The 22,875-nt window shown below is 46.9% G+C and overlaps 1 protein-coding gene across 4 annotated transcripts in view; it reads left to right on the top strand.

The window, feature by feature from the left end:
- Positions 1-22,875, top strand: part of LRRTM4 (leucine rich repeat transmembrane neuronal 4) — a 204,552-nt gene that overhangs the window by 40,071 nt on the left and 141,606 nt on the right. The window contains exon 3 of one of the 4 annotated variants that reach the window (XM_088180103.1): positions 15,629-16,691. The exons of the other annotated variants lie outside the window; for them this stretch is intronic. Coding sequence (XP_088036229.1) covers positions 15,629-15,838 — 210 coding nt within the window. The 3' untranslated portion in view covers positions 15,839-16,691. Of the gene's footprint in view, positions 1-15,628; positions 16,692-22,875 lie in introns of those variants that run through there. 4 annotated transcript variants of the gene reach the window in all.

The following is a 22,875-nucleotide window of genomic DNA, read 5'->3' as shown; positions in this document are numbered from 1 at the left end:
CCAGCAGGACCACGATGGAATTTGGGAATTTTAGAAATCCAGGAGGTGATTTATTTCCCAGCCTGTGCCTGGGCTCAGGATGGAGCCAGTTGCTGGATTTCGAGTTGAGGGTGAATATTTCCCTGTGGATCAGGTGCCAGGGATCCTCCACCCTCCTCTGCAGTGTGGGGCAAGGCTGGGGGGGTTTCCTTGCTCCTCAGAATTCCCGTTCTCCCAAGGATCTGGGATATCTCCTGCTCTCCCAAGGATGATCTGGGATATCTCCTGCCCCTTCTAAAATTTTTCTCTCGTGCTTGGGTTTGCTCCAGGAGTGTTCCCTGGAAACCTTGTGGGGTTTTCTGACATGGATCTCTCTTGGGTCGTTGGCCTCAGGGTACAAAGGACAAAACTTTGTCACCTCTGCTCTCACCTTGCTGGGACAAGATCAATCCCCACTGCCAACAGCTGGGATTTGGGATTTACTAAAGTCGGGTTTATCAACCTGACAATGAATTGAACAAGCCCGAGTGTCCCAGTGTTTGTGAATCACAGGAGCTGGAAACTTTTCCCTTGCCCAGGAAGGTGTCCCAAGGCAGGAGGTGGAACGAGAGGATCTCTAGGATCCCTTCCAACCCCACCCATTCCATGATTCCATGAAATTCCTGTGCACAGACAGGGCTCCTGTGCCTTTGGAATAGGAGCCCCAAATTCCAGTCATGGTCCTGTGACATTTCTGGAGTCAGGGCAACACCACAGGTCATGGAATCATCAGCAGATCCCAGCTTTGGGTTGGAAGGGACCTGAAATCCCATCAGAGCCACCCCTGCCATGGCAGGGACCCCTCCCACTGTCCCAGGGAGCTCCAGCCTGGCCTGGGACACTTCCAGGGATCCAGGGGCAGCCACAGCAAATCTGGGAATTCCAGCCCAGCCCCTCCCCACCCTGACCCTCAGAATTCCTCCCCAATATCCCATCCAACCCTGCCCTGCTTCACTGTAAAGCCATTCCTGCCATGGGTTACACTTGAAAAAAGCCCAGCTGCTTTCTAAGTGCCTCTGATAATTGGTGGAAGTTACTCTCTGAATCCACACAAATATTTGATTTTTTGTCTTAAAAATATAAAAGTAATTGTCTATGTCATGTTCCTTTTTCACGGTGTTTATTCACTGTGAAAATCTGGAAATTAATGATCATTTCAGCAGGAAGAACCCTTGGCTCTGATAAGAAAGCCACACTTTAGAGAGCTTCAATCCCTTCACTGGCAACAAGTGTTGGAGTCAGCACTTCCCTCCACCCTGGAGATGCTGCTTGATAAAAGCCTGGTGCTTGATTTTACACAAGTTCTCCATTAATTCCCTACTGGGAGGATTTGGGCTCTCATCCTTCACCAACTCTGCTGTAACCTCGGAAGAACATCGTGTTCCAGATGAATGTTTTAAGTTACAAAGAGCCTGGAGCTGGGAAGGGATGGGGAGAACAGAGGAGCCCTGAAATCCTCTCTGACCTGGAAATTTGGGCTTGGGATGTGGGAACACGGCCAGGCTGAGCTGCAGGTGGGAGCATGGGGAGGGCAGGCCGTGGGAAATCATGGAATTCCAGGATAGTTTGGGTTGGAAGGAACCTAAAAGTTATTTAATTCCACATCCATCCATGGGCAGGGACAGCTCCCACTGTGCCAGGGGGCTCCAGCCTGGCCTTGGGCACTTCCAGAGATCCTGGGACAGCCACAGCAAATCTGGGAATTCCATCCCAGCCCAGAGGAGAGTGAATATAATGATGATTAACCCCGAAATCCAGAGTTTGTGTGTTTGGATACAGCCCATAAAGCCCCCAAAGCCATTCCAATCAACACAACTCCCAAGTGTGAAGTTGCCACCATTTGGTTTCACGTTCTGAGCCCTTCAGGGCTCTCCCTCCACATTCCCAGGATTTTCTCTGTATCACTAAAGCTCCCAGAGCATTTGGTGGGATGGAAGGAGGTTTGGGGTGAGCTCTGAAGCAGCATTCACCTTTTGCATCCTTCCCACCTGTGAAAAGCAGCTGAAATGTGAGCACAGACTTGTTGGAGTCAGTAAGGCAGGAGTTCCTCTGAATCCTTCAGGGAGAGATCAGAATGCAGGGATTGAATTAAAGCCTTTGGATGGACTCAAGCATGTTAAGCCTCTCACACATAAAGCAGAGGTAAAGGTTTAGGTTGCAGCACGAGTGAGTAAGTAGTTGAAATAAGTTTTAAGTGCTTTTAGTGAGTAAAAGGTCTCAGATGCCAGAGAAGTAGTGCATGTTCCAGTGAAGGTTGAAAAACATAATCCTAGATCCTGGTGTTTCCTTTGAGGCCCCAAGAACCTCTCTTCAGACATAACAGAGTTAGAGTTAAGAATATTGCTGACATTTTTCAGTTAGAGCAAGATTAGGCCATGGATGCAGTTTATACATGGCCTGGCATGCTAAGAAACTAAAATTCTAACAGGTTAAGGAGCAGTGGTTTGAATTTGTGTCTTAGATAGTTGGGAAATTTCTATAAAATAACATTCACTGGGGAGAGCTGGGGCTCTGTGCCATGGCTTTGTGCCATGTGCATTTTGCCACTGCAGTTTTGCCATGTGCAGTTTTGTCACTGCAGTTTTGTTATTGTTTTATGCCATGTGCATTTTGCCATGTGCTTTTTTGCCACCTGCATTTTGCCTCTTGCTTTTATGCCGTGTGCTTGTGCCATTGCTTTGCCTTGCTCCTGCCTTTGAGACTGATGTGCTTCTACAATAAACAACTGCATAATAACTATTAACTGGCTTGGCTTTTTAAAGAAGAGAATAACCCTGCAGTGTGGGTGCCCAAGAGGGCACCCAGAGGTCCACAAAACCTCACACAGACTCTTTGAAATTGGAGCAAAAAACCCCAGGCTACAATTTCCTCTGACAGGGACATTGCCACCCTGATTTCTGAATTAAACCAGGGAAGCAGAAATGAGATGAGTTTCAATCCAGAGCAGGTGCAAACCTGATTTTTGCTATCCCCACCATGAATTTAAAAGCTCTTTCATGAACTCTCTGTTTCCACAGGTGTTGCATCCAAAAGCTTGGACTTGCCAAGCTCCAGCTAATTAAACCAAATTAACACAATTTGCTTTTTGTATGGGAGCAGCAAAGAGAATTGAAATCAAAGGTGGGGTCGATGTCAGTGGGAGAGGATCAGTCCCAGAAGGGTCAGAGATCCCACATGGGAATTCCATCAGTTGGCTTCAGGAATCAAACAGATCTTTTTTTTATTGGGATTTCTTTATTTTTTTTAATTTTTTTTTTAAGGGTGATTTTTTTTTTTTTTTTTTACATTTGAGAAGGGAATATTCTCTCAGAGCTTTAGTTTTTATCCCTTCTCAGATACTCCTGGTGAGCCCCTGATCTCCCATTTGATTGCAGTGAATTTCTGGGAAATTGAGAGAAAATCAAGGAGTGGGAGCAATTCCCTGATCCCAACCTCCAGTGTCACACCGGGACAAGGGGAAGGGATGGGGAGAGGATCCAGGAGCTCAGGGAGGAGGAGGAGCTCACACGTGGCTGCTGAAAAATTCAATTTCCCTGAATTTTCCCCGAATTTTTCCTTATTTTTCCCTTGATTCTCCCTTGATTCTCCCCTTATTTTCCCCTTGATTTTCCCTTGATTCTCCCTCATTTTTCCCTTGATTTTCCCTTATTTTTCACTTGATTTACCCTTGATTCTCCTTTGATTTTCCCTTGATTTTTCTCTTGAATCCCCCTTGATTTTCCCTTGATTTTTCCCTTGAATCTCCCTTGATTTTCCCTTAATTTTCCCCTTAATTCTCCTTTGATTTTCCCTTGATTTTTCCCTTAATTCTCCCTTGATTTTCCCTTGATTCTCCCTTAATTTTCCCTTGATTTTTCCCTTAATTCTCCCTTGATTTTCCCCTTAATTCTCCCTTGATTCTCCCTCGATTTTCCCTTGATTCTCCCTCGATTTTTCCCGTGATTCTCCCTTGATTCTCCCTTAATTTTCCTTTTTTTGCCCTGCTTTTCCTGCCCACCCTCGGAGCAGATTCCAGCTGCAGGATCCAGGCTCTGAGGACACCCCCAGCAGGTTCATTCCAGGTGGGAAAATTTGGGATGAGCAGCTCTTCCAGCCAAGCTGGAAAAACCACCCAGGAAGTTTCTTTGTACAAATTTCTGTCCTCACCTGCTCCTGACCCTGCACACAAATATCCTGAGTGCTCCATTTGATATTTTAATCCTTTTTTTTTTTTAGCTTTGAAATTCCAGCTGGAGTGATGTAGCCTTTGGCAAAACAACAATTTGAAGGAGATCCCATATAAGCATCTCAGAGTTGGAAGGGGTGCAGAGGGAAGCAAAACCAAGAGAATTTTCAATTTGCCTCTGGAAGTGGAAGAGGATTGAGGTTTCACAAGGAGCTGTGGCCTGGAATTCACTCACAGGGGTATCCAGAGGGAAAATGCCCAGGGAGATTCCTGGCCTGGTTGCATTTATAGGACAGGAGGCAGTGGAGCAAATACTTGCATTTAGACAATATATTTATATATAAAATACAGGAATTTATATATCAAATACAGGAATATTTTTATATAAAATACAGGAATTTATATATCAAATACAAGAATATTTATATATAAAATAGAGGAATTTATATCTAAAATACAGGAATTTATATATCAAATACAAGAATGTTTATATATAAAATAGAGGAATATTTATATAAAAGATACAGGAATTTATATATCAAATACAGGAATTTATATATAAAATAGAGGAATATTTATATATAAGATACAGGAATTTATATATAAAATAGAGGAATATTTATATATAAAATACAGGAATTAATATATAAAATACAGGAATATATATATTATACATAAGGAATTTTATTTATATCCCATAAATATGAAATTATACATATTACAGCATATATGATACACATTTAATTATGTTTAATATGCAAAATTGCAGGGGCAGGATTGCTGTGGGAGCTGTTTAAAGTCCAGGTTGTGGATAAACAATTCCTTCCTATGGAGAAATGGAGAAATTCCCTCCAGGAAAGCTTCCCTGGCATCCCACAGGTGCCTGAGGGAGCTGAGGGTGACAAAGGGGACTTTGTGCCACTCGTGGTGTGGCACAGGGACAGCCCCAGGGAACAGAAGAAATAATTCCCTGTCAATGATCAGGGAATGGGATTGCAGGAATCTTTTTTGGCTTCTTCAAAACCCTTCATCAAAGAGGATTTTTTTCCCCCTTTCCCTCGTTATGTTATTTAAATAAATTACCTGGAGCTTTTTAGGCAGGGCCTGAAGTTGTGTCTGGCTTCAGACAGCGCCTGGAGGGAAATAATCTGATTATTGAAGTTAATTCTTTCCAGTCCATTGCCCCGGTTTGTTCCCAGTTCTACCAGGGCTGGAGTCATTTGTCCCTTCAGGGAGGGCTGGGAATGATCCCTTTTCACCCCCTGGAACACAGGAGCAGCAGGAGGGGAATGTCTGTGGATAAAATCAGGAAAAAAAAAACAAAAAAAAAAAACAAAACAACAACCAACCAACCAAAAAAAAAAAAAAAAAAAAAAAAAAAAAAAAAAAAAAAAAAAGGGAATTGTTCAGTGTGACTGGAGCTCAGGCCTGGATTTGGAAGGAGGGAATTTGCTCGTTTCCAGTCCAGCACACAAAGCCATTCCTAGTCAGCAATAAATTAAATATGAGCCTTGCTGTACCTTGGTCTGTCACTGAGGAGCAGCTCCCGCTCCTGGCCCGTGGAATATTTAACAAATTCCATCTGGTAATTGTGCTCAATCATTTCTGCAGCAACACAGAGGGGGCACAAAGTCCAGACAGCTCCATAAAGGCTCTGCACGCTCTGATTTGCTTTCAAAATGAGAATGTGTCAGGTTTTACACGAACTGAACGTCAGCTCCCGGGCTGGCAGGAAATTTGGGATGCTCTGGATTAAGGAGAACTCCCTGCTCGTCAAGGAGGGCAGGAAAAGCATCCCAGAGAACTCAAATCTCACTTCAAAGCCCGAAGAATAATGGAACCTTTCGAGGAGTTGACAGGGAACATTTAAAACAAAAGCTTTTCTGTGGGTTTTTTTGTTGGGTTTTTTTTTTTTTTAGCTTATGTAACATAAAGTCATTGTTTGGAACTCGTGGCTCCGAAATGGCTTCGAGATGCAGAGCACCAAGGGGTGACAGGAATGTATTTTTAAAGGACGGGTGTGTGAATAATGAGGATATTCGGGGTTATTATTCAAAGAGATCTGGATTTTTTTGGTGGGGATGTAAAATCATAACTTCAGGGACATAAACTGAGTGACCAGGGCTGAAGTCTGCGAGGTCAGGATGTCCCACAAAACAACAAAACCCGATAAATTTTAACCCAAACCCCTTTCTAACCCATTTCAGGCGTGTTTTGTGCTGGGTGTGGTTTCTCAGCTGTCGTTTGCAGAAGCACAACCCTGGGTTGTTTTATTTTCATTTTCTCTTCACTCTTTTCACCTTCCCTGTGAACGTGGAGGTGAAATGGGCTGGCACAAAGCGTTTTAAATCAACACAGCATTGAACAACCGAGTTAAAAAGGGAATTATTTGAGGGTTAATGAAGTTTAACCAGTCCTGGTGCCAATTACTCCCCTGGATCAGGCTCACCTGGCAGGTTTGGCACAGCCAGGACCCACAAAAATAAAAATGATCACTCCCATCCACTGCTTCTTTTGAAATATTTTAACACCACTTTGATACCTTTAACCCATGGAATTGAAAACCCTAATACTAATGGTAAATAACTACTAAGTATTAGTGTTTAAATAGTAAATAACTACTGTAAAATAATTAAATAAGTGAAGATTGGGTTAGCTCCCGAAACTTTGTGTCCCAAAATGCAGCTTTTTTTCATTTTTTTGGATTCTGAGCTTGCCTTGCTCTCCCTGCAGAGCAGAGTTTCTCTGGGAATGTCTGGAGCGAGGAGGAAAGGCTGAGCTTTAGGAAAGGCTGAGCTTTAGGAAAGGCTGAGCTTTAACCCCTCAGCTCCCTGTGAGCTGGGACAGGAGGGGTTTTCCAGGTATAAACAGAAGTGCAAACTCTGAGGGGCAGTGCCTGTAAATGGAATTTTAAGCTGCTCCCAAGTGAGGACAAAAGTGCAGGAGGAGGCTCCTGGAAATGCACGAGGTCACCACGAGCCCTTCCAAAAATCAGCTTTACAGGACACAGGTTTTGCCCAGTTCTACTCCTCCCACAACTTTTTTTTTTTTTTTTTTCTGCTTTCTCACGATCTGGTAACTCCCAGCCCAACTGGACCAGTCCCCTCTCAGTTTTTGCACGGGGCTGACTTTGCTCCTGGAGGAAAAATCCTGAAATCCCTCTCCACCCTCAACAGCATTGAACTTTCTAGAACAAACTGTGCCAAAGGGTTGGTGGGCAAGCCAGAGACTGGACAAAAACTGCTTTTGGCTTGGACTGGGCACAATCACCCTCTTCTCTGCCAGAAAATCAAAGAGCTTTTGTCAATAATTGTGCAGCATTGTGGAATAAAATGAGCGCGTTTTTGCAGTTTTAGTTGTTTATGACAATGCTGGGGTGAAGAAAAGGCTTAATTTGGGTCCCAGCTACAAAACGGGAGAAGTGAACACGTTGTTTTCACTGTGGGGTGCAGAACAAGAATGAGCAGGATTGGAAGAGTGTCCAGCTGGGAATGTGGCTTCCCCCTGGTCTTTGTCCTCGCTCTGCAGAAGCGCCTGCAGCCCACTTGGACAAGGGACAGCCTGGGAGGAAACACCCTCAGCTGTGCCAGGGGAGGGGCAGATGTGATTTGAGGGAAAGGTTTGTCACAGAAAGGATTGTAAAGCTTTGGAAATGTGGAGTCCCCATCCCTGGAATTGTTCAAAAACCGCCTGGATGTGGCATTTGGGGACATGGGTGAGCGGTGACAGTGTGTTGTGGTTGGAATGACAGGTGTCTGCCAAGAAAGGCAGGAGCCTCTCTTGAAATGGAAAATGCAAACCACGTCCCTCTGAAATATTGTCATTTTGAAATTAAGGGGCTCTCAGGCAAAGAGATGGGAATAGGAATAACAGTTCTTTACCAGGAAAATTACAACAGAAATCCAGCATTGCAGAGAGCAAACCCAGAGCAGGGGCAGAGGGAGAATCCAAGGTGCCCCCGTCAGTCAGTCAGGGTTGGTGCAGTCCCATCCCATGGTGGCTGCATCCTCCTGCAGTGACAGATGTGGTTCTGCTGGAGCAGGGCTCCTGCACAAGGTGCAGTTTTCCTCCAAAGCTGCAGGGATGATGTGCAAGGCTCTGGTTTTCCTCTGGGATGCAGTGGGAAAAGGCTGCTCTGCTGTTCCAAATCTCCCCTTTGATCTGGGTAGGAAATGCTCGGCTCCTGCCCTGGCTGGAGCATCTCCCCATGGGATGATGGAATTTGATCAGCCCTGCCCTGGGACTGCATGGCCATGGACAGGAGAGATCTCCTGGAGGGAGGATGGGCTGTGGGCAAGATAAAGAACACTGCAACAGCTGGGTGAACAGCTGGAACATGAACAGCAGAGATCCCCACAGAGATCAGGATCACTGCCACAGCTGGGTGAACAGCTGGAACATGAACAGCAGAGATCCCCACAGGGATCAGGATCACTGCCACAGCTGGGTGAACAGCTGGAACATGAACAGCAGAGATCCCCACAGAGATCAGGATCACTGCCACAGCTGGGTGAACAGCTGGAACATGAACAGCAGAGATCCCCACAGAGATCAGGATCACTGCCACAGCTGGGTGAACAGCTGGAACATGAACAGCAGAGATCCCCACAGAGATCAGGATCACTGCCACAGCTGGGTGAACACATGAGGATAGAATCCATACTTTTGGTCACATCCTGCTTTGCAACCCAAGACACCGTGATGGTTTTGGGGTGGGGGATTTGATGATCTCAGAGGGATTTTCCAGTTTCAGTTCCATGATTGTGTGCTGGGATTGCTGCTCCTCAGTGAGCTCTGGGGCAGCTGGAGCTGGGATTTCATCGAATCCCAACCTGGCATCTCAATTTTTCTATTGCTTTGTTGCCAGTCCTGCTGTGAACCCATGAAAGCCCCAGCACTGCAGTCCCCAGCTCACAACTGCTGTATCTGCAGATTCCAAACGTTTAATGGAAATAATTATTACTGCTGGTGAGGCCTAGAGCACTTTGTAGGGAATGGCTTGATAATTTTCTTTCCTTATGAAGAAGAGTCCAAGACACAGACAGGAAATGGCCCAAATTCAATTGCTGTCCACTTACAACCAGAAACACCCCCCAGAATTTTTAAAGAGTTGGCTTGAGCTCCTTGCACTTAAGGAAATTACTGGGTCTGTCTGGGACAAGCCCTGACCAGTTTCCTGAATGGCCAATTTCATTATCCAGCAAAGTGCTTAATTTTATATTGTGGGGTTTGGCTGTTCTGGTCAATTCTGCCCTTGGGATAAGGTGTAAAGAGAAAGCATGAAAAGAAAAACAACAACAACAATAACAACAACAATAATAAAAATAATAATAATAATAATAGTGTAGTAGTGTAATAGTAATTATAGTAATAATAGTGTACAACTACACGGACAACAACAATAATAAAAATGATAATAATAATAAAATAATAAAAATAATGGCACCAGGAATCCGGGTTTGCTGTGTTTCTGTCATGGCTGGGTTTGTCCCCTTGCACCTTTGTACATCTGTAGCATCACAAATTCTTCAGCAGCAACGTGCCTGGTGTGGAAGGAGAATTGGCAACTTCATCCCAAAGAACTGAGGAAAATTGCTGCATTTTCAAACTGTACTGGAAAATTGGTTGTGGATTCTCAGGAGGTCAGGGAGGAGATACAAGTGGTCCAATACTGGTTGGAAATGTTGAGTAGTGTTGGAGTTATTTCCCTTATTAACCATACCTTGTGCTTTGGGGTTCACACCTGCACTGCTCCAGAGTTCCTGTGCTCCTCCCTGGCGTTCAGAGCTCATTTTCTCAGCTCGGATCCCAGATTCTGAAGTCACAATCCAAGGCTCAAAGCCAGTCCTCTCCTGGGTTTTTTGGACAAGAGTTCACTGCAGGGAATGCCAGGCAGTTTATGTCACACTAAATGTCACTGCCAGAAGAGGAACCCACACATCCCCTGGAAATGCAGATTTTTATCAATCACTCAGCTGGGCATGAAAAGCCTGGAGTTTCTTCTGATGGGTGTCTGGAGTTCTTCAAAATGTGCAACTGGGATGCACGGGATGGAGTGGTGTAGGATGGAAACCCAGAATTCCAGAGTGGCTTGGGTTGGAGGGATCTTCAATCCCATCCAGTGCCACCACCTCCCACTGGAGAACCTTCCAGTGCACCCAGAGCCCAGGGGTGTGGATTTTATTCATTAAAATAAATGCTTGCAGGGCTCTGAGTCAGGAATCCTCGATGGATACGGGGTAACACAACAATAATTTGTACTCCCCGTGACACTGGCAACAAAAATGAACTAAAACACCTGAACAAAGCCAAGTTTTGAGCTCCAAAGGAATAACTGGGTTTGGGGTTCTCAAAAATAACATCCCAACACACTCTGAGGGCAAGCACTGAACTGCTCACTTATTATAGAGCATTAGTCACTCCGGCACACCTCCAACCTCGCTTTTTGTTCTTTTCATTTCTTCTGCACAGGATTATTTTTAGAGGGCTGCACTCGGATCCATGCGCAGCAACGCAGCCTAAAATATCAGCCTTTAAATTAATTCTATTTCCCCACCACCACCCCAGCCCCTCTTCTCCAGCAAAACAACTAAAATTACACTGCCTGGCAGATCCCAGGCTCTGCCTCTCCCCACCCTCTGCTTTCCATGGAGGAAAAAAATCTCTGCAGTCCCAGTCAGTTCCACCTCACGGTGTTGGAAAAGTCTCTGTGGCTCTCATTTCTACCCAGCTCCCAAGTTTGGCAAGAATTCCTCTGGATGAATGGCTGGAAACGTGAGAAGGCTCTGAAGGAGTTTAAGGCTGGCTGGGATCTCTTCTGGTGGCCCCAACAGGGAATTTTGGGCGCCTTTTCCAATATCCACCGGGTTCTGGAGATCTCTAGGTGCTCTCTGCTGGTGCAGTTCTTTGGAAATTCTCCTGAGCTCCCTGCAGCTGAAATCTGTGATTAAAAGTGGTGTTAATCAGATGCCAATCACGCTAATTATGGATAAATTCTAACCTGGGGAAGGCCAGGATAAGGCACAGGCTGTTGGAAATGGGCACTGATGTCTCTCCTAAGGTTAATTCAGAGCACAGCACTCTGAGCTGCCAGCAGGGGATCCAGTCTCTGGAGCTCTGGGCAGAAATGGAGGCACAATCCTGCTTTTCCTGAATTTGTGTGCTGGGAACACCTCATGATCCCAACCAGACAGCAAACCCAAGAGTTTAACCCCAAATTTCTGCAAGAATCTGTTTAGAAGAGATTCTGTTTGTCCAGGGAATGTTTCTCTGTGTCAGCTCACTCTGAGCTTCAACATAAAACTTCAATATAAAAATTATAAATTTGTTTTTCGGGCTGTGGCTGCAACATAAACCTGAGCTGGGACAGAGGCAGGGACATCAGGATTTGGGGTGTGGAAGAGCAGCCACAGAGTCACCAAAGGGATTATTGGGTGTCCACCCCTGGGATGTCACTGACATTCCTGCAGTCTCTGTCTGGATGCAATAACAGCTCAAAAACAGTTTCCTGCTCACTTTTAGACATTGTCCAGGGAAGGTTATGGCCTGATCCAAGGAAATTCTTCGTTCCTCTCCCCTGTTCCAAGCAGGATTATTTATACTGGATCATATTCCACCATCCCGTGTCACTTTTCCCCTTTCAGGTTCTGTAGCCCCCACTCTCCATCATTCCTTGTCTCAGCTTTAACGATTGATGATTCAATATCAATTAATCACTGATGATTTCATGTCTTGCTCGGCTAACTGGCATTATCCCGTGTCCCATCCTTCACCTTTAATTGATTTGACTGGCCCTGAGGAGCACTGAAGGCAGGTGACAGTGACAAGGCAGGTGACAGGAAGGGGACCTGCCCTGCTGGGCACTCAGAGCCATGTGGGAGTGCTGGGATGAGACCCCCGGGGCATCCCAAGCTCTGATCAGATCTGCTCAGACCCTCAGGACAGGAGGAATTCACCTCCTGATGTTCATCCCTGCACCTGCAGCTGCCCCAAGCCACCTGTGCAAAGCCAGCCCCTCCTGCCCCTGGCTCGTTCCCCTTGGAGTCAGTGGCCAGGGGACAATCCTGATGAACTTCCCTCTGCCATTCCTTGCCCCATGTCACAAATTCTATCCCCTCAATTAAATCCAGCATTGATGGCTTTCTGTGAACCCCCTCTCAAAGAATTAATCCCTTAAAAAAAAAAAAATCCCTAAAAAATTACCAAAGTTAATTCCTTCCCTTTCCCAGCCTGGCTCACTGCTGAGACCAAGGGGTCAAGGCAGAATTCCCCACTTTAATGTTTTCCCATTGTGGAGCTAAGAGAGGATGCTACACAAATTATCTCTGAATTATCTCTATGTCTGAGATATCTCCAGTGAATTCTCTCTCCATCAGGATGGTTTTAGGATTTCCTCCAGAATTACTCTGGTATTATGTGGTGTCACAGTATGAGTTTACTTGAAAGAAATTGATTTTTATCCATTATTTATCAATTTATCCACCGTCGTTTACCCAGGTATTGAGTCAATCTAGCACCTCTGAGCACAGGAGATGCTCTGGAGGGGCTGGGCTTGCTTTAATTCCTCCCTGAGGTGTCTGGGGCTGGGTGTGAACGTGGGAGGCTGTGCCAGACTCTGGGCCCCATTTGCAATAATTAAGTAGGTCACTGTCAGAGAAGGCAAAGAGAACTTGGAAAGTTTTTTTGGGTGCTGAGAGGATGTGAAGTGAAGGAGGTGGAAGCAGCTGCCTGTGCTGCTCTCTGGCACAAGGGAGGCAGGACCCAGGCAGCTCCTGAGCTCCATCCCATCCCTGATGGCCACAGCGCCCCTGGAAAGGGATTTGCACCGGGTGTGGCCTCAGCCAGAGCTCAGAGCCGAGTGCTCAGGGAGGGAGAGCTGCTGGGCTGCTCCTGCATTCCTGCATCCCTGCATTCCTGCATCCCTGCATTCCTGCATTCCTGTATTCCTGCATCCTGCATTCCTGCATTCCTGCATCCCTGCACCCTGCACCCTGCATCCCTGCATCCCTGCACCCTGCATCCCTGCATCCCTGCATCCCTGCATTCCTGCATCCTGCATTCCTGTATTCCTGCATCCCTGCATCCTGCATCCTGCATCCCTGCATCCTGCATCCCTGCATTCCTGCATTCCTGTATTCCTGCATCCTGCATCCCTGCATCCCTGCACCCTGCATCCCTGCATCCCTGCACCCTGCATCCCTGCATTCCTGCATCCCTGCACCCTGCATCCCTGCATTCCTGCATCCCTGCATCCTGCATCCTGCACCCCTGCATCCCTCCATCCCTGCATCCCTGCATCCCTGCATCCCTCCATTCCTGTATTCCTGCATCCCTGCATCCTGCATCCCTGCATCCTGCATCCTGCATCCCTGCACTCCTGCATTCCTGCATCCCTGCATCCCTGCATTCCTGCATCCTGCATCCCTGCATCCCTGCACTCCTGCATTCCTGCATCCCTGCATCCCTGCATTCCTGCATCCCTGCACATTTCACCTCCCAGGGGCTCCTGGCTCTCCAGGGAAGCAGGGACAGGTTTATTGTCAGCTCTGACACTGTTCCCTGGGATCAGGGCCGGATGCAGCCAGGCCTGTGCTCCAGGTGCCTTCCCTCCTCCTTGGGGTGAATGGGTGATGGAATTCAGGGGTCTGGGGTGTCTGAGCCCCTGAGCTCACATGGAAACCCTTCAGATTTCCTGCAGAAATCCTTCTCCTTAGGGATTTGGGGTGTCTGAGCCCCTGACCTCACATGGGTGATGATATTCCTGCAGAAATCCTTCTCCTTAGGGATTTGGGGTGTCTGACCTCACATGGGTGATGATATTCCTGCAGAAATCCTTCTCCTCAGGGATCTGAAGTGTCTGAGCCCCTGACCTGGTGTGGGTGATGATTTTCCTTCAGAAATCCTCCTGAAGGGAGGATAATAATGCTGATTTTGGCTGTGAAGTGCTGCTCCAGTGACAGTGATGGGCCGTCCTTGTGCCTGGGAGCTGGGAGAGAATTCCCAGCCTTCTGAGCAGGGCAGGCACAGACAGGCAGCTGAGCTTTAGGAGGAGACATTTCATCACCCCACAGCTCAGCTGGGGAAGGTGCAGAGGTTTGGATGTGCCAGGGACTGGGATGGGACAGCTCTGAGAGAGGATCGTGGTGCAGAGGGAAAAGAGCCCCGGTTAAAGATGATTCTCCAATTAAAACATGGGATGTGAAGCCCTGCTCATGCTCCCCAGGAATATCAGATGCCATTGGGCTCCAGCATGTGTTCTTTTTTTTTTTTTTTCTTTTTTTTTTTTCCTTGCTTTTTTTCCCCTCTCCCAAAGCCTGCTGCCTGGTAACCGCAGTATTTTTGGGACTGATTCTTTTGCTAATTGCTCACCAGAAATAGCACCTAAGTTTGGCAGAGCTTTCAGGAGAAGAATGAAGGCTTTTCGGGGTGGGGGAGAAAACTCAGATATGCATAAAACTTGCACAAAAAAAAAACAAAAAACCTGGTTTATTCAGCTTGCTGAAAACTCCCTGCTCAGACAGGGAATGTGCAGGGTGACAAGTGGGAAAGGGCCCAGAAAATCCGGGATGCTTTAATGAGGTTAAAGTTCCAGCAATCCTCTTTTCAGCCTTAAAAAGGAATTGGAGCTGGAGCCAGAGGCTCTGCAGGTGGATGTGTCTCACCTGGGAAGCTCCCAGGGATGTTTGTGCTCCTGCTGGGAATGTGGGGGATGTTGGGGGATAAAGAGTGGAAGGAAAAAGGGATGGGAGGTTTGGGATCTCTCCCCTTTCTCAAGGTGCTGTAGGGACGTGCAGGGATGTGAAAGCTGTGCAGGGATGGATGGGCCTGAGGAGAGCCTGGCCTGTTCATTCCAGAGCCTCCAACAGGGGCTCAGGACACGGGAAATGTGGGATTTCTGGATTTCTGGATTTTCTGGACCTGCTGCAGGGCCACCAGCTCCTGCTGGATGGAATTGGGGATGTTCCTCATTCCACATCCTGGCTGACAGCGTGTCCCGGCTTGGGAGGAGCTGCAGAGCTCCTGAAAGGGAAGGGTGGAAAGAATTCCTGCCTGGGAGGGTGTGAGGGGCTGGGCTGGAATTCCCAGATTTGCTGTGGCTGCCCCTGGATCCCTGGAAGTGTCCCAGGCCAGGCTGGGATAATCTGGGACAGTGGGAGGGGTCCCTGCCATGGCAGGGGTGGCTCTGATGGGATTTCAGGTCCTTCCCCACCCAAACCATTCCAGAACCCCAGAAGTCTCTAAATTATAAAGCTGCACCTGTTTTATTTTTTTCCTGGCTTTGTGTGAAAATAAACCCAAAAACCAATCAGTATTCAGGGACCAAACTCCAGATGTTTTCCTGGTGCTGGGGACCATCTTCTCCTGTTTTTCCTCACTGACTCCTGGAGTTAAATGAGCTGCATCATTAAAATTTGGATGCTTTCACCCCTCCCTGATCCCCACCAGCTCTTCCAGGCCATGGGAAGTGATGGCAGTGCTGGAACCCCTGGAATGCTGGAGCTGGACACAGCAGCACCTGTGGTTGGGAAGCTCCTGGAAACAGATGGGATTAAACCTCCAGGCTTTTGTGTGAGCCCATCACTCAGCAGGGGATGCTATAATTATTTTGTACTGGAGGCTGATATAAAATATCACCATTTTTATTTTTTTTTCTGACTCACATATTTTTTATGGCAACTGCAGAAAAAAAAAAGAAAGCAGATAATGCCCAGAGAGGGGAAGCTGGAAATGAACCAGCTCAAAGCTGGAGCAGCTGAAAATGAACATTTAAAGTAAAAATCAGGAAGAAAAGGAATAACTGGAGGGGTTTTTTTGTGTCGTGTTGTGCCTGAGAACAAATCAAAAGACCACAGAACTTGTCCAAGGGTCCCTTAATTAACGTGGCATCAAGTGGAACAATTCAGCCCTGAAGCCTTTTCTCATGTTAATTTTTTTTCCCCTCTCTAAGTATTTTTTTCATCTCTGGATGGTTTTTTTCCAAGGAAACTGGGATTATCCTGAGTGCCTCTCAGCAGCCACGTTCCTTTGGCAGCTGTTTGGATGGTGCTAATCCACCTCAACCAGGCTGCTTTGTTATTTCAGGGTTAAACTTCCTCATCCAGCTGCTTTTGTTGTTATTTGTTGGACAATTAAAGCCTCCAGGAAACAAGAACTCCTGGAATTGTATCCTGGACACAACTGGAGAGTCACAGTTTGGGAGGATTTGGAATTGCAGCCAGCCAGGAAACTCAAATTCTGAGAAAAGCAGGGGAGGTTTCTCATGGATTTACTCTTTTTTTCCCACTCTGCATTGACATTCCTGATCTTCAAGGAAAAAAAAAAGAAAAAAGAAGAAAAAAAAATTAAAGTGAAGGAAAAAAACCACAAATGAACCAAATGCTGATATATTTTCCTGGAGCATCTTCTGTGTCTTCTAGCTTGGAAGTGGCAGAAAAACTTGTACTGGGAGAGGGAGATTTATTTTAAAGCAGAGATTAGGATTTTTAATTAAAAATTGTAATTTTTTATATCATTTGACTCTTTTTTTTTTTACTCTGAGGAGGTAAAACCCCAAATAAAAAAACCAAACAAATAAAAAATAGTGAGGGGGTGGCTCCTGAATTTGCACAATGTGGTGATTGTCAGATTATCTTCTGTGCAGAGCTGAGTGGGGTTATTCTGATTTTCAGAGTTTCTGCTGCAGATTGGCCTTGGAAACTTCCACAACTTTCCAGCAGATCCAGGATCCCTCCACAACTCTGCTTTGGGCTGTTCTTATTTTATGAGGTGGAGTTTTTCTCAAATATGACTGGAATGAGAAAAATAGAAAATGGAAAATCCTGTCCTGTCCCTGTGGTTTGGAAAAGGCCATCAGGTGGGGATGGTGTTAATTTGAGAGAGTGTCTAATTAAGAGGGGTTGGAATTGGGTTACATCCTTGGGATAATTGGGATGAGCTTGGCTCTGGAGTCTGATTTTTCCTGAAAGATTGAATATAATGGCAAACCTGGTGATAAATCCTGCAATAAATCCCTGAATCCCAACGGGCAGCTCCAGGTTGTGCCACAGTTCTGAGCACCTCTGATGCCTTTTTGGGGCTACCTAAAAACAGAGGCCAGACACAATCAAGGAAATAAAAAGCAATTCTGTTTATTGAAGGGGTTCAGGTACATTTAGGGGCTGCACCCAGGGGCTACACCCAAAATGGACAATGGGCCACGGGGGTTTCACACTTTTATAAGTTTGGTCCGTTTGCATATTGGGGTTTAATCTCCCAATTCCAGCTCCAGGTAATGAAGTCATTTAGCCCAAGTCTCAAAGATAAAATGTTCCTGGTGGCCCCAGTCAAGGCTCTGGCCCTGCCCTGGCACCAAGCACAAACCCCCTGATGCCTTGGAGTGGCTCCCTAGAGCAGAGGCTAAAAATTAAGATGAAGAGAATAAAGTGGGGATTTATTCAAGGCCTTCAATAGATGCACCTTGGGCAGTCAAAGCTCTGAGAGGCTACACCCAAAATGGACAATGGTCACCAGTTTTTCCCATTTTTATAAATTTGGTTCATTTCCATATTGGGGTTAATGTCCCAATTGCAGCTCCAGGTAATGAAGTCATTTAGCCCAGGTTTGCTCCCCCAGCTCCCTTTTGTTTCCATCTCTGGGGCCTGGGGCAGTGAGGGCTCCTTGATTGCCAGCCTGGAGAGGAATTGTTGTGTGTGCCCAAACTGGGAGAGCAGCAGCTCACACTGGGTGTGGAGTTTGGAGTTACACACTAAAGAGCTGCAGGGTTACAGATGGATGGAAAACACAAAAGCTGAAGTGCTGGGGGATCAAGAGCAGCAGCCCCAGGGCAGGGCAGGACCAAGCCCAGCCCAGCCAGAGCTCCAGGGAATCTCCCTCAGTGCCCCCCAGCCCCCTCACCCAGGACACCCCATTGCCACCCACGGCTCCCCTGACATCACCTCGTGTCCCCAGAGGCCCGTGGGCTCATTGCTCTGTCCCAATGCTTGGCTTTTGTAGCCAAATCTCACTCTCTGGGCCACCAAACAACGAATTTGCCACCCCCAACCCCCAGAGAAACTGTCCAGAAGATGCCCTGGTTCTGAATGATGAATTTCGAATATATAAAAAATATAAAAGCTGAAATCCTAAAGCATCACCTCAACCCAGTACACTGATTGCCACACCCCAGGGATTTTGTGGAGCTGGGAGTCCCTGCAGAGAGGAAAAAGGAATTTCTGGAGGTGCAGGGACTGCTTGGACACCTGAGTGCTCCGTGGTGCTGCCAATGCCAAAATATTCTGGGCACAGGGAATGCCTGGAAGCACTGGAGCACCCAACAGCAGAGCTCCTGTTGGTCAGGGCAGGGGTTTGGGATGTTTTGTGCCCACACCAATGTGGACACACACACTCACAGAGCTGGGGAATCCCAGCTTGGGAATTCCTTCCAGGCCTGGATTTCTCCTGACTCTCAGCTCCATTCCCAGGCTGACAAGCTGACTGCAGCTTCAGTTAGGGAGGAGTCTCCCAGGGTGACAACACGGTGACAAACAGAGTGGAATTCATCACCAACATTAACCCCTGGTGTCTTTCCCGTGGGACACATCCTGAGGTGCTGTCCCAAGGATGTTTTTCCCAATTGTCCCATGAGCTCCTGTGCTGTCCTGGCTGCACTGACACACTTTCAATCCGGGCTGGCTGTACAATAAATTGGCCTTTTTTGGGTGTTGCTGTCCTTTCTCTCTCTGTGCAGTGACCACACACCAAAGGAGAGCTGAGCTGAGCTGAGCTGAGCTGAGCTGAGCTGAGTGTGGCTCTCAGAGCCCTGGCTGTGCTGGGCACAGAGTGGGTTCAGTTAAAATTCCCGAGTTTCTGGGAATTGGGGATAAACTCTGCCCGTTCTGCTCGGCTGCTGCTCGGGGCTGTGCAGAAGGGCCGATTGTTTCTGGTAAATTTGTCCCTTTTAATGAGGACACACTGCTAACGAGGCAGTGTTTGGGAGAAGGGCTCATCAGGCATTTCCCTCTCCTGTCACAGCTCAGGAGGAGCTGGAGTGGCTGGCAGGGCACAAAACCTCCTGGCCCTTTGTTCCAGGACATTTTGGGGCTGACACGGGGCTGGAAGGGGAAATGGGAATTAATTTCACATTGCTGGGAGTGTTTGTGCCCGGGAAATGGACACAGGGGAGGAATGGAGGGGCAGCACCTCCCTCCCAGGGCTGCAGCTGGCACACAGGATCCTCTCGGGCTGCAATTTTGGGGTATTTACTCCAAATTTTGGGGGTATTTACCCCAATCACCGACTTCAAAATGGGAAAAACCTCTTGGAAGGAGCCGTGTGAAATGAAATTAAATCCAGTTTCACATGGAGGACAAGAGCAGGGAATTGCAGATTTGGGGTGCAAAGCAGCAAGGTGAGCCCCCAGCCCCAGGATCCCTGTGCTCCCCTGGTCTGTGGCTGTGCTGGGAGCAGGCTGGGATGAATTCAGTTTCCATGGAAATGGAGGCTCCACGAGGAGGGTCCACTGGAGACAGAAAACGTGGAAGAATTGGGCTGGTGTGCTGGAAAACTCTGGGTTTGCACAGTGGCTCCAGGTGGATTTGGAAAAGCACCAGTATATTTTCCTCTATTTTTTAAAAATTTATTATTATTATTATTATCATCATCATTACTATTATTATTGTTGTTGGTATTGTTATTATTACTATTATTATTATTATTATTATTATTATTATTATTATTATTATTATTGTTATTATTATTATTATTATTATTATTATTATTATTATTATTATTATTATTATTATTGTTATTATTGTGACACTCAAAGGAGACACCAAACCACGAGCCCACGGTGGTAGAAGCTGTAGAAGCAGAGATCAAAGAGGTGGCCCTGACCCCCCAAAAAAACCCCAAAAGGGAAATGTTTGTGTCTCTCTGCACAAACACTCCACTCAAATGATCCCATCTGGTACTGAACCCATCCAGCACGAAATAAAAATGGTCAGAGGAGCAAAGTGAGGATAAAACAGTGCAGGAGGTGAGGAACAGGCAGAGTTTTACCCAAATAGAGAATGACAGACTTGGAGAGAGGAGCTGTGTTCAAATCCTCTGCTGTGGTTCATTAACACATGGCCAGGGTAATTAAAAGTGCCCCTCTGATTAATGAGTAATGAAAAGGAGTAAATCCATGAGAAACCTCCCCTGCTTTTCTCAGAATTTGAGTTTCCTGGCTGGCTGCAATTCCAAATCCTCCCAAACTGTGACTCTCCAGTTGTGTCCAGGATACAATTCCAGGAGTTCTTGTTCTCTGGAGGCTTTAATTGTCCAACAAATAACAACAAAAGCAGCTGGATGAGGAAATTTAACCCCCAGAGCAGCCTGGTTGGGTGGGCAGGGCATCAAATCCCACCAGAATTCCCAGCAAAGGACAGGAATTGCTCTGGATTGGTGTTTTCTGTACACGGAGCTGGAATGGCCAGTGATGGCAATGGGAATAATCAGGGTTTGGATTGGTGGAATTCTCAGGTTTGGATTGTTGGAATTCCCAGGTTTGGATTGTTGGAATGCCCAGGTTTGGATTTTTGGAATTCTCAGGTTTGAATTGTTGGGATTCCGAGGTTTGGATTGTTGGAATTCCCAGGGTTTGGATTGTTGGAATTCCCAGAGTTTGGATTGTTGGGATTCCCAGTAAGGGCACTGGGAATTTTTAGGTTTGTATTGTTGGAATGCTCTGTGAGGGCACTGGGAATTCCCAAGTTTGATTGTTGGAGTGCCCAGGTTTGGATTGTTGGAATTCCCAGGTTTGGATTGTTGGAATTCCCAGGTTTGGATTGTTGGGAATTCCCAGGTTTGGATTGTTGGAGTGCCCAGGTTTGGATTGTTGGGAATTCCCAGGTTTGGATTGTTGGAGTGCCCAGTTTTGGATTGTTGGGAATTCCCAGGTTTGGATTGTTGGGATTCCCAGGTTTGGATTGTTGGGAATTCCCAGGTTTGGATTGTTGGAGTGCCCAGTTTTGGATTGTTGGGAATTCCCAAGTTTGGATTGTTGGGAATTCCCAGGTTTGGATTGTTGGAGTGCCCAGGTTTGGATTGTTGGGAATTCCCAGGTTTGGATTGTTGGAGTGCCCAGTTTTGGATTGTTGGGAATTCCCAGGTTTGATTGTTGGCTTTCCAAGGTTTGGATTGTTGGAATTCACAGGTTTGGATTGTTGGAGTGCCCAGTTTTGGATTGTTGGATTTCCAAGGTTTGGATTGTTGGGATTCCCAGGTTTGGATTGTTGGAATGCCTGGGAATGGCTCTGGGAATTCCCAGGTTTTGCCAATCCCTTCTCCATTCATTTGGGTTGGGGGCTATCAGGTCAGGAGAAACATCCCAGAAGAAAATGCCCTTTCCCACCCTAAATTCCTAAATTTCATTAAAAACCACCCAAACACCCTCTGGATCTTTGCCTGTTGACACGAGACCGAGTAAGAAATCACCAAAAGGGAAAAAAAAAAAATCCATGGAATATTTCCCAAGCTGAGCATTTTCTGCACATCCTGCAGCACTCAGAACAACTCCACCATTTCCTTTCACTCCTTTCGTTGGAGCCTTTTGTTAATTTGCTCCTTTTCAAAGTGCAGATTCCGGGCTGGTTGTTCCCGTTCAGAAACACCCCGACTTTTCACCCTGAAAATCATTTTTCACCCTGGAAGGGTGGCAGGGGAAGAAGCTGTGGCTGGGTGCTGTGCTGGGTTCGCTGGTGCTGCCGTGCAATGGGGAGCTCCACGGGAAATGGGATTTTAGGAAGTTGTCTGCTTTGTGTGGGGAGGGGAGACGAGAAAGCTCGTTTTAAATGAGGAGTTGTTTTCTGCTTGCCACGTTGTGATTTTGTCACTCTGACCGAGGGATGGGGCTGTGCTGGCCCCAGGGAGCAGCTCCAGGGCAAAGGGGCTGATGTGGAGCCCGTGGCCCTCTGGATTTCCTATTTCTGTGTCCCATGGAAGTAGAAACTGTCCTGTGACAGAAAAAAAAGTGGCACCAATTCAGAGCTGAGAATATTTTCTCTTGTAGGAGGACTTGGACAATTCCAGCTGGAAACCACTTGGGAGCAGAGGAGATGGAATATTACCAGAAATCCGTTTTCTTAACAAATGAGGGGACATTTAATTCGTATTTTGTGTTGTTTCTGTAGAGGTTTTGTGTTTGAACAGGTTGGATAAAGTGAACAGGGGTGAGAATCCTGACACAGCAGCTGGACTGAGGCTGGGATGGAATGGCTTCAAACTGGGAAAGGGGAGATTTGGGTGGGATATTGGGAAGGAATTCCTGGCGGGGATGGAATTCCCAGATTTGCTGTGGCTGCCCCTGGATCCCTGGCAGTGTCCCAGGCCAGGCTGGAGCCCCCTGGGACAGTGGGAGGGGTCCCTGCCATGGCAGGAGTGGCTCTGATGGGATTTCAGGTCCCTTCCCACCCAAACCATTCCATCATTCCATGCCTGGTGGCCTTGAACTGCTTCCCAACATTCCTGCAGAGCTCCCAAAACCTCTGGGTTAGCAGGAGCTCTGGGATATTGGTGTGAGAGGAGCAGGGGGGACTCCAAGCCCTGCCCCTCCCAGTCAGGAATGAATTTCCAGCAGGAAAATCAGGATCCACATCTGCTCCTTCCCTGGGAGTCTGAACCCCGGGAGCAGCTCCCACTAAGGCAGGTCATTGCTTTAATTAGATCAGGGGTTG

Source organism: Sturnus vulgaris, chromosome 28, assembly GCF_052056855.1.
Source record: "Sturnus vulgaris isolate bStuVul1 chromosome 28, bStuVul1.hap1, whole genome shotgun sequence".
Taxonomy (NCBI): domain Eukaryota; kingdom Metazoa; phylum Chordata; class Aves; order Passeriformes; family Sturnidae; genus Sturnus; species Sturnus vulgaris.
This window is presented reverse-complemented; position numbering and strand designations above follow the sequence as displayed.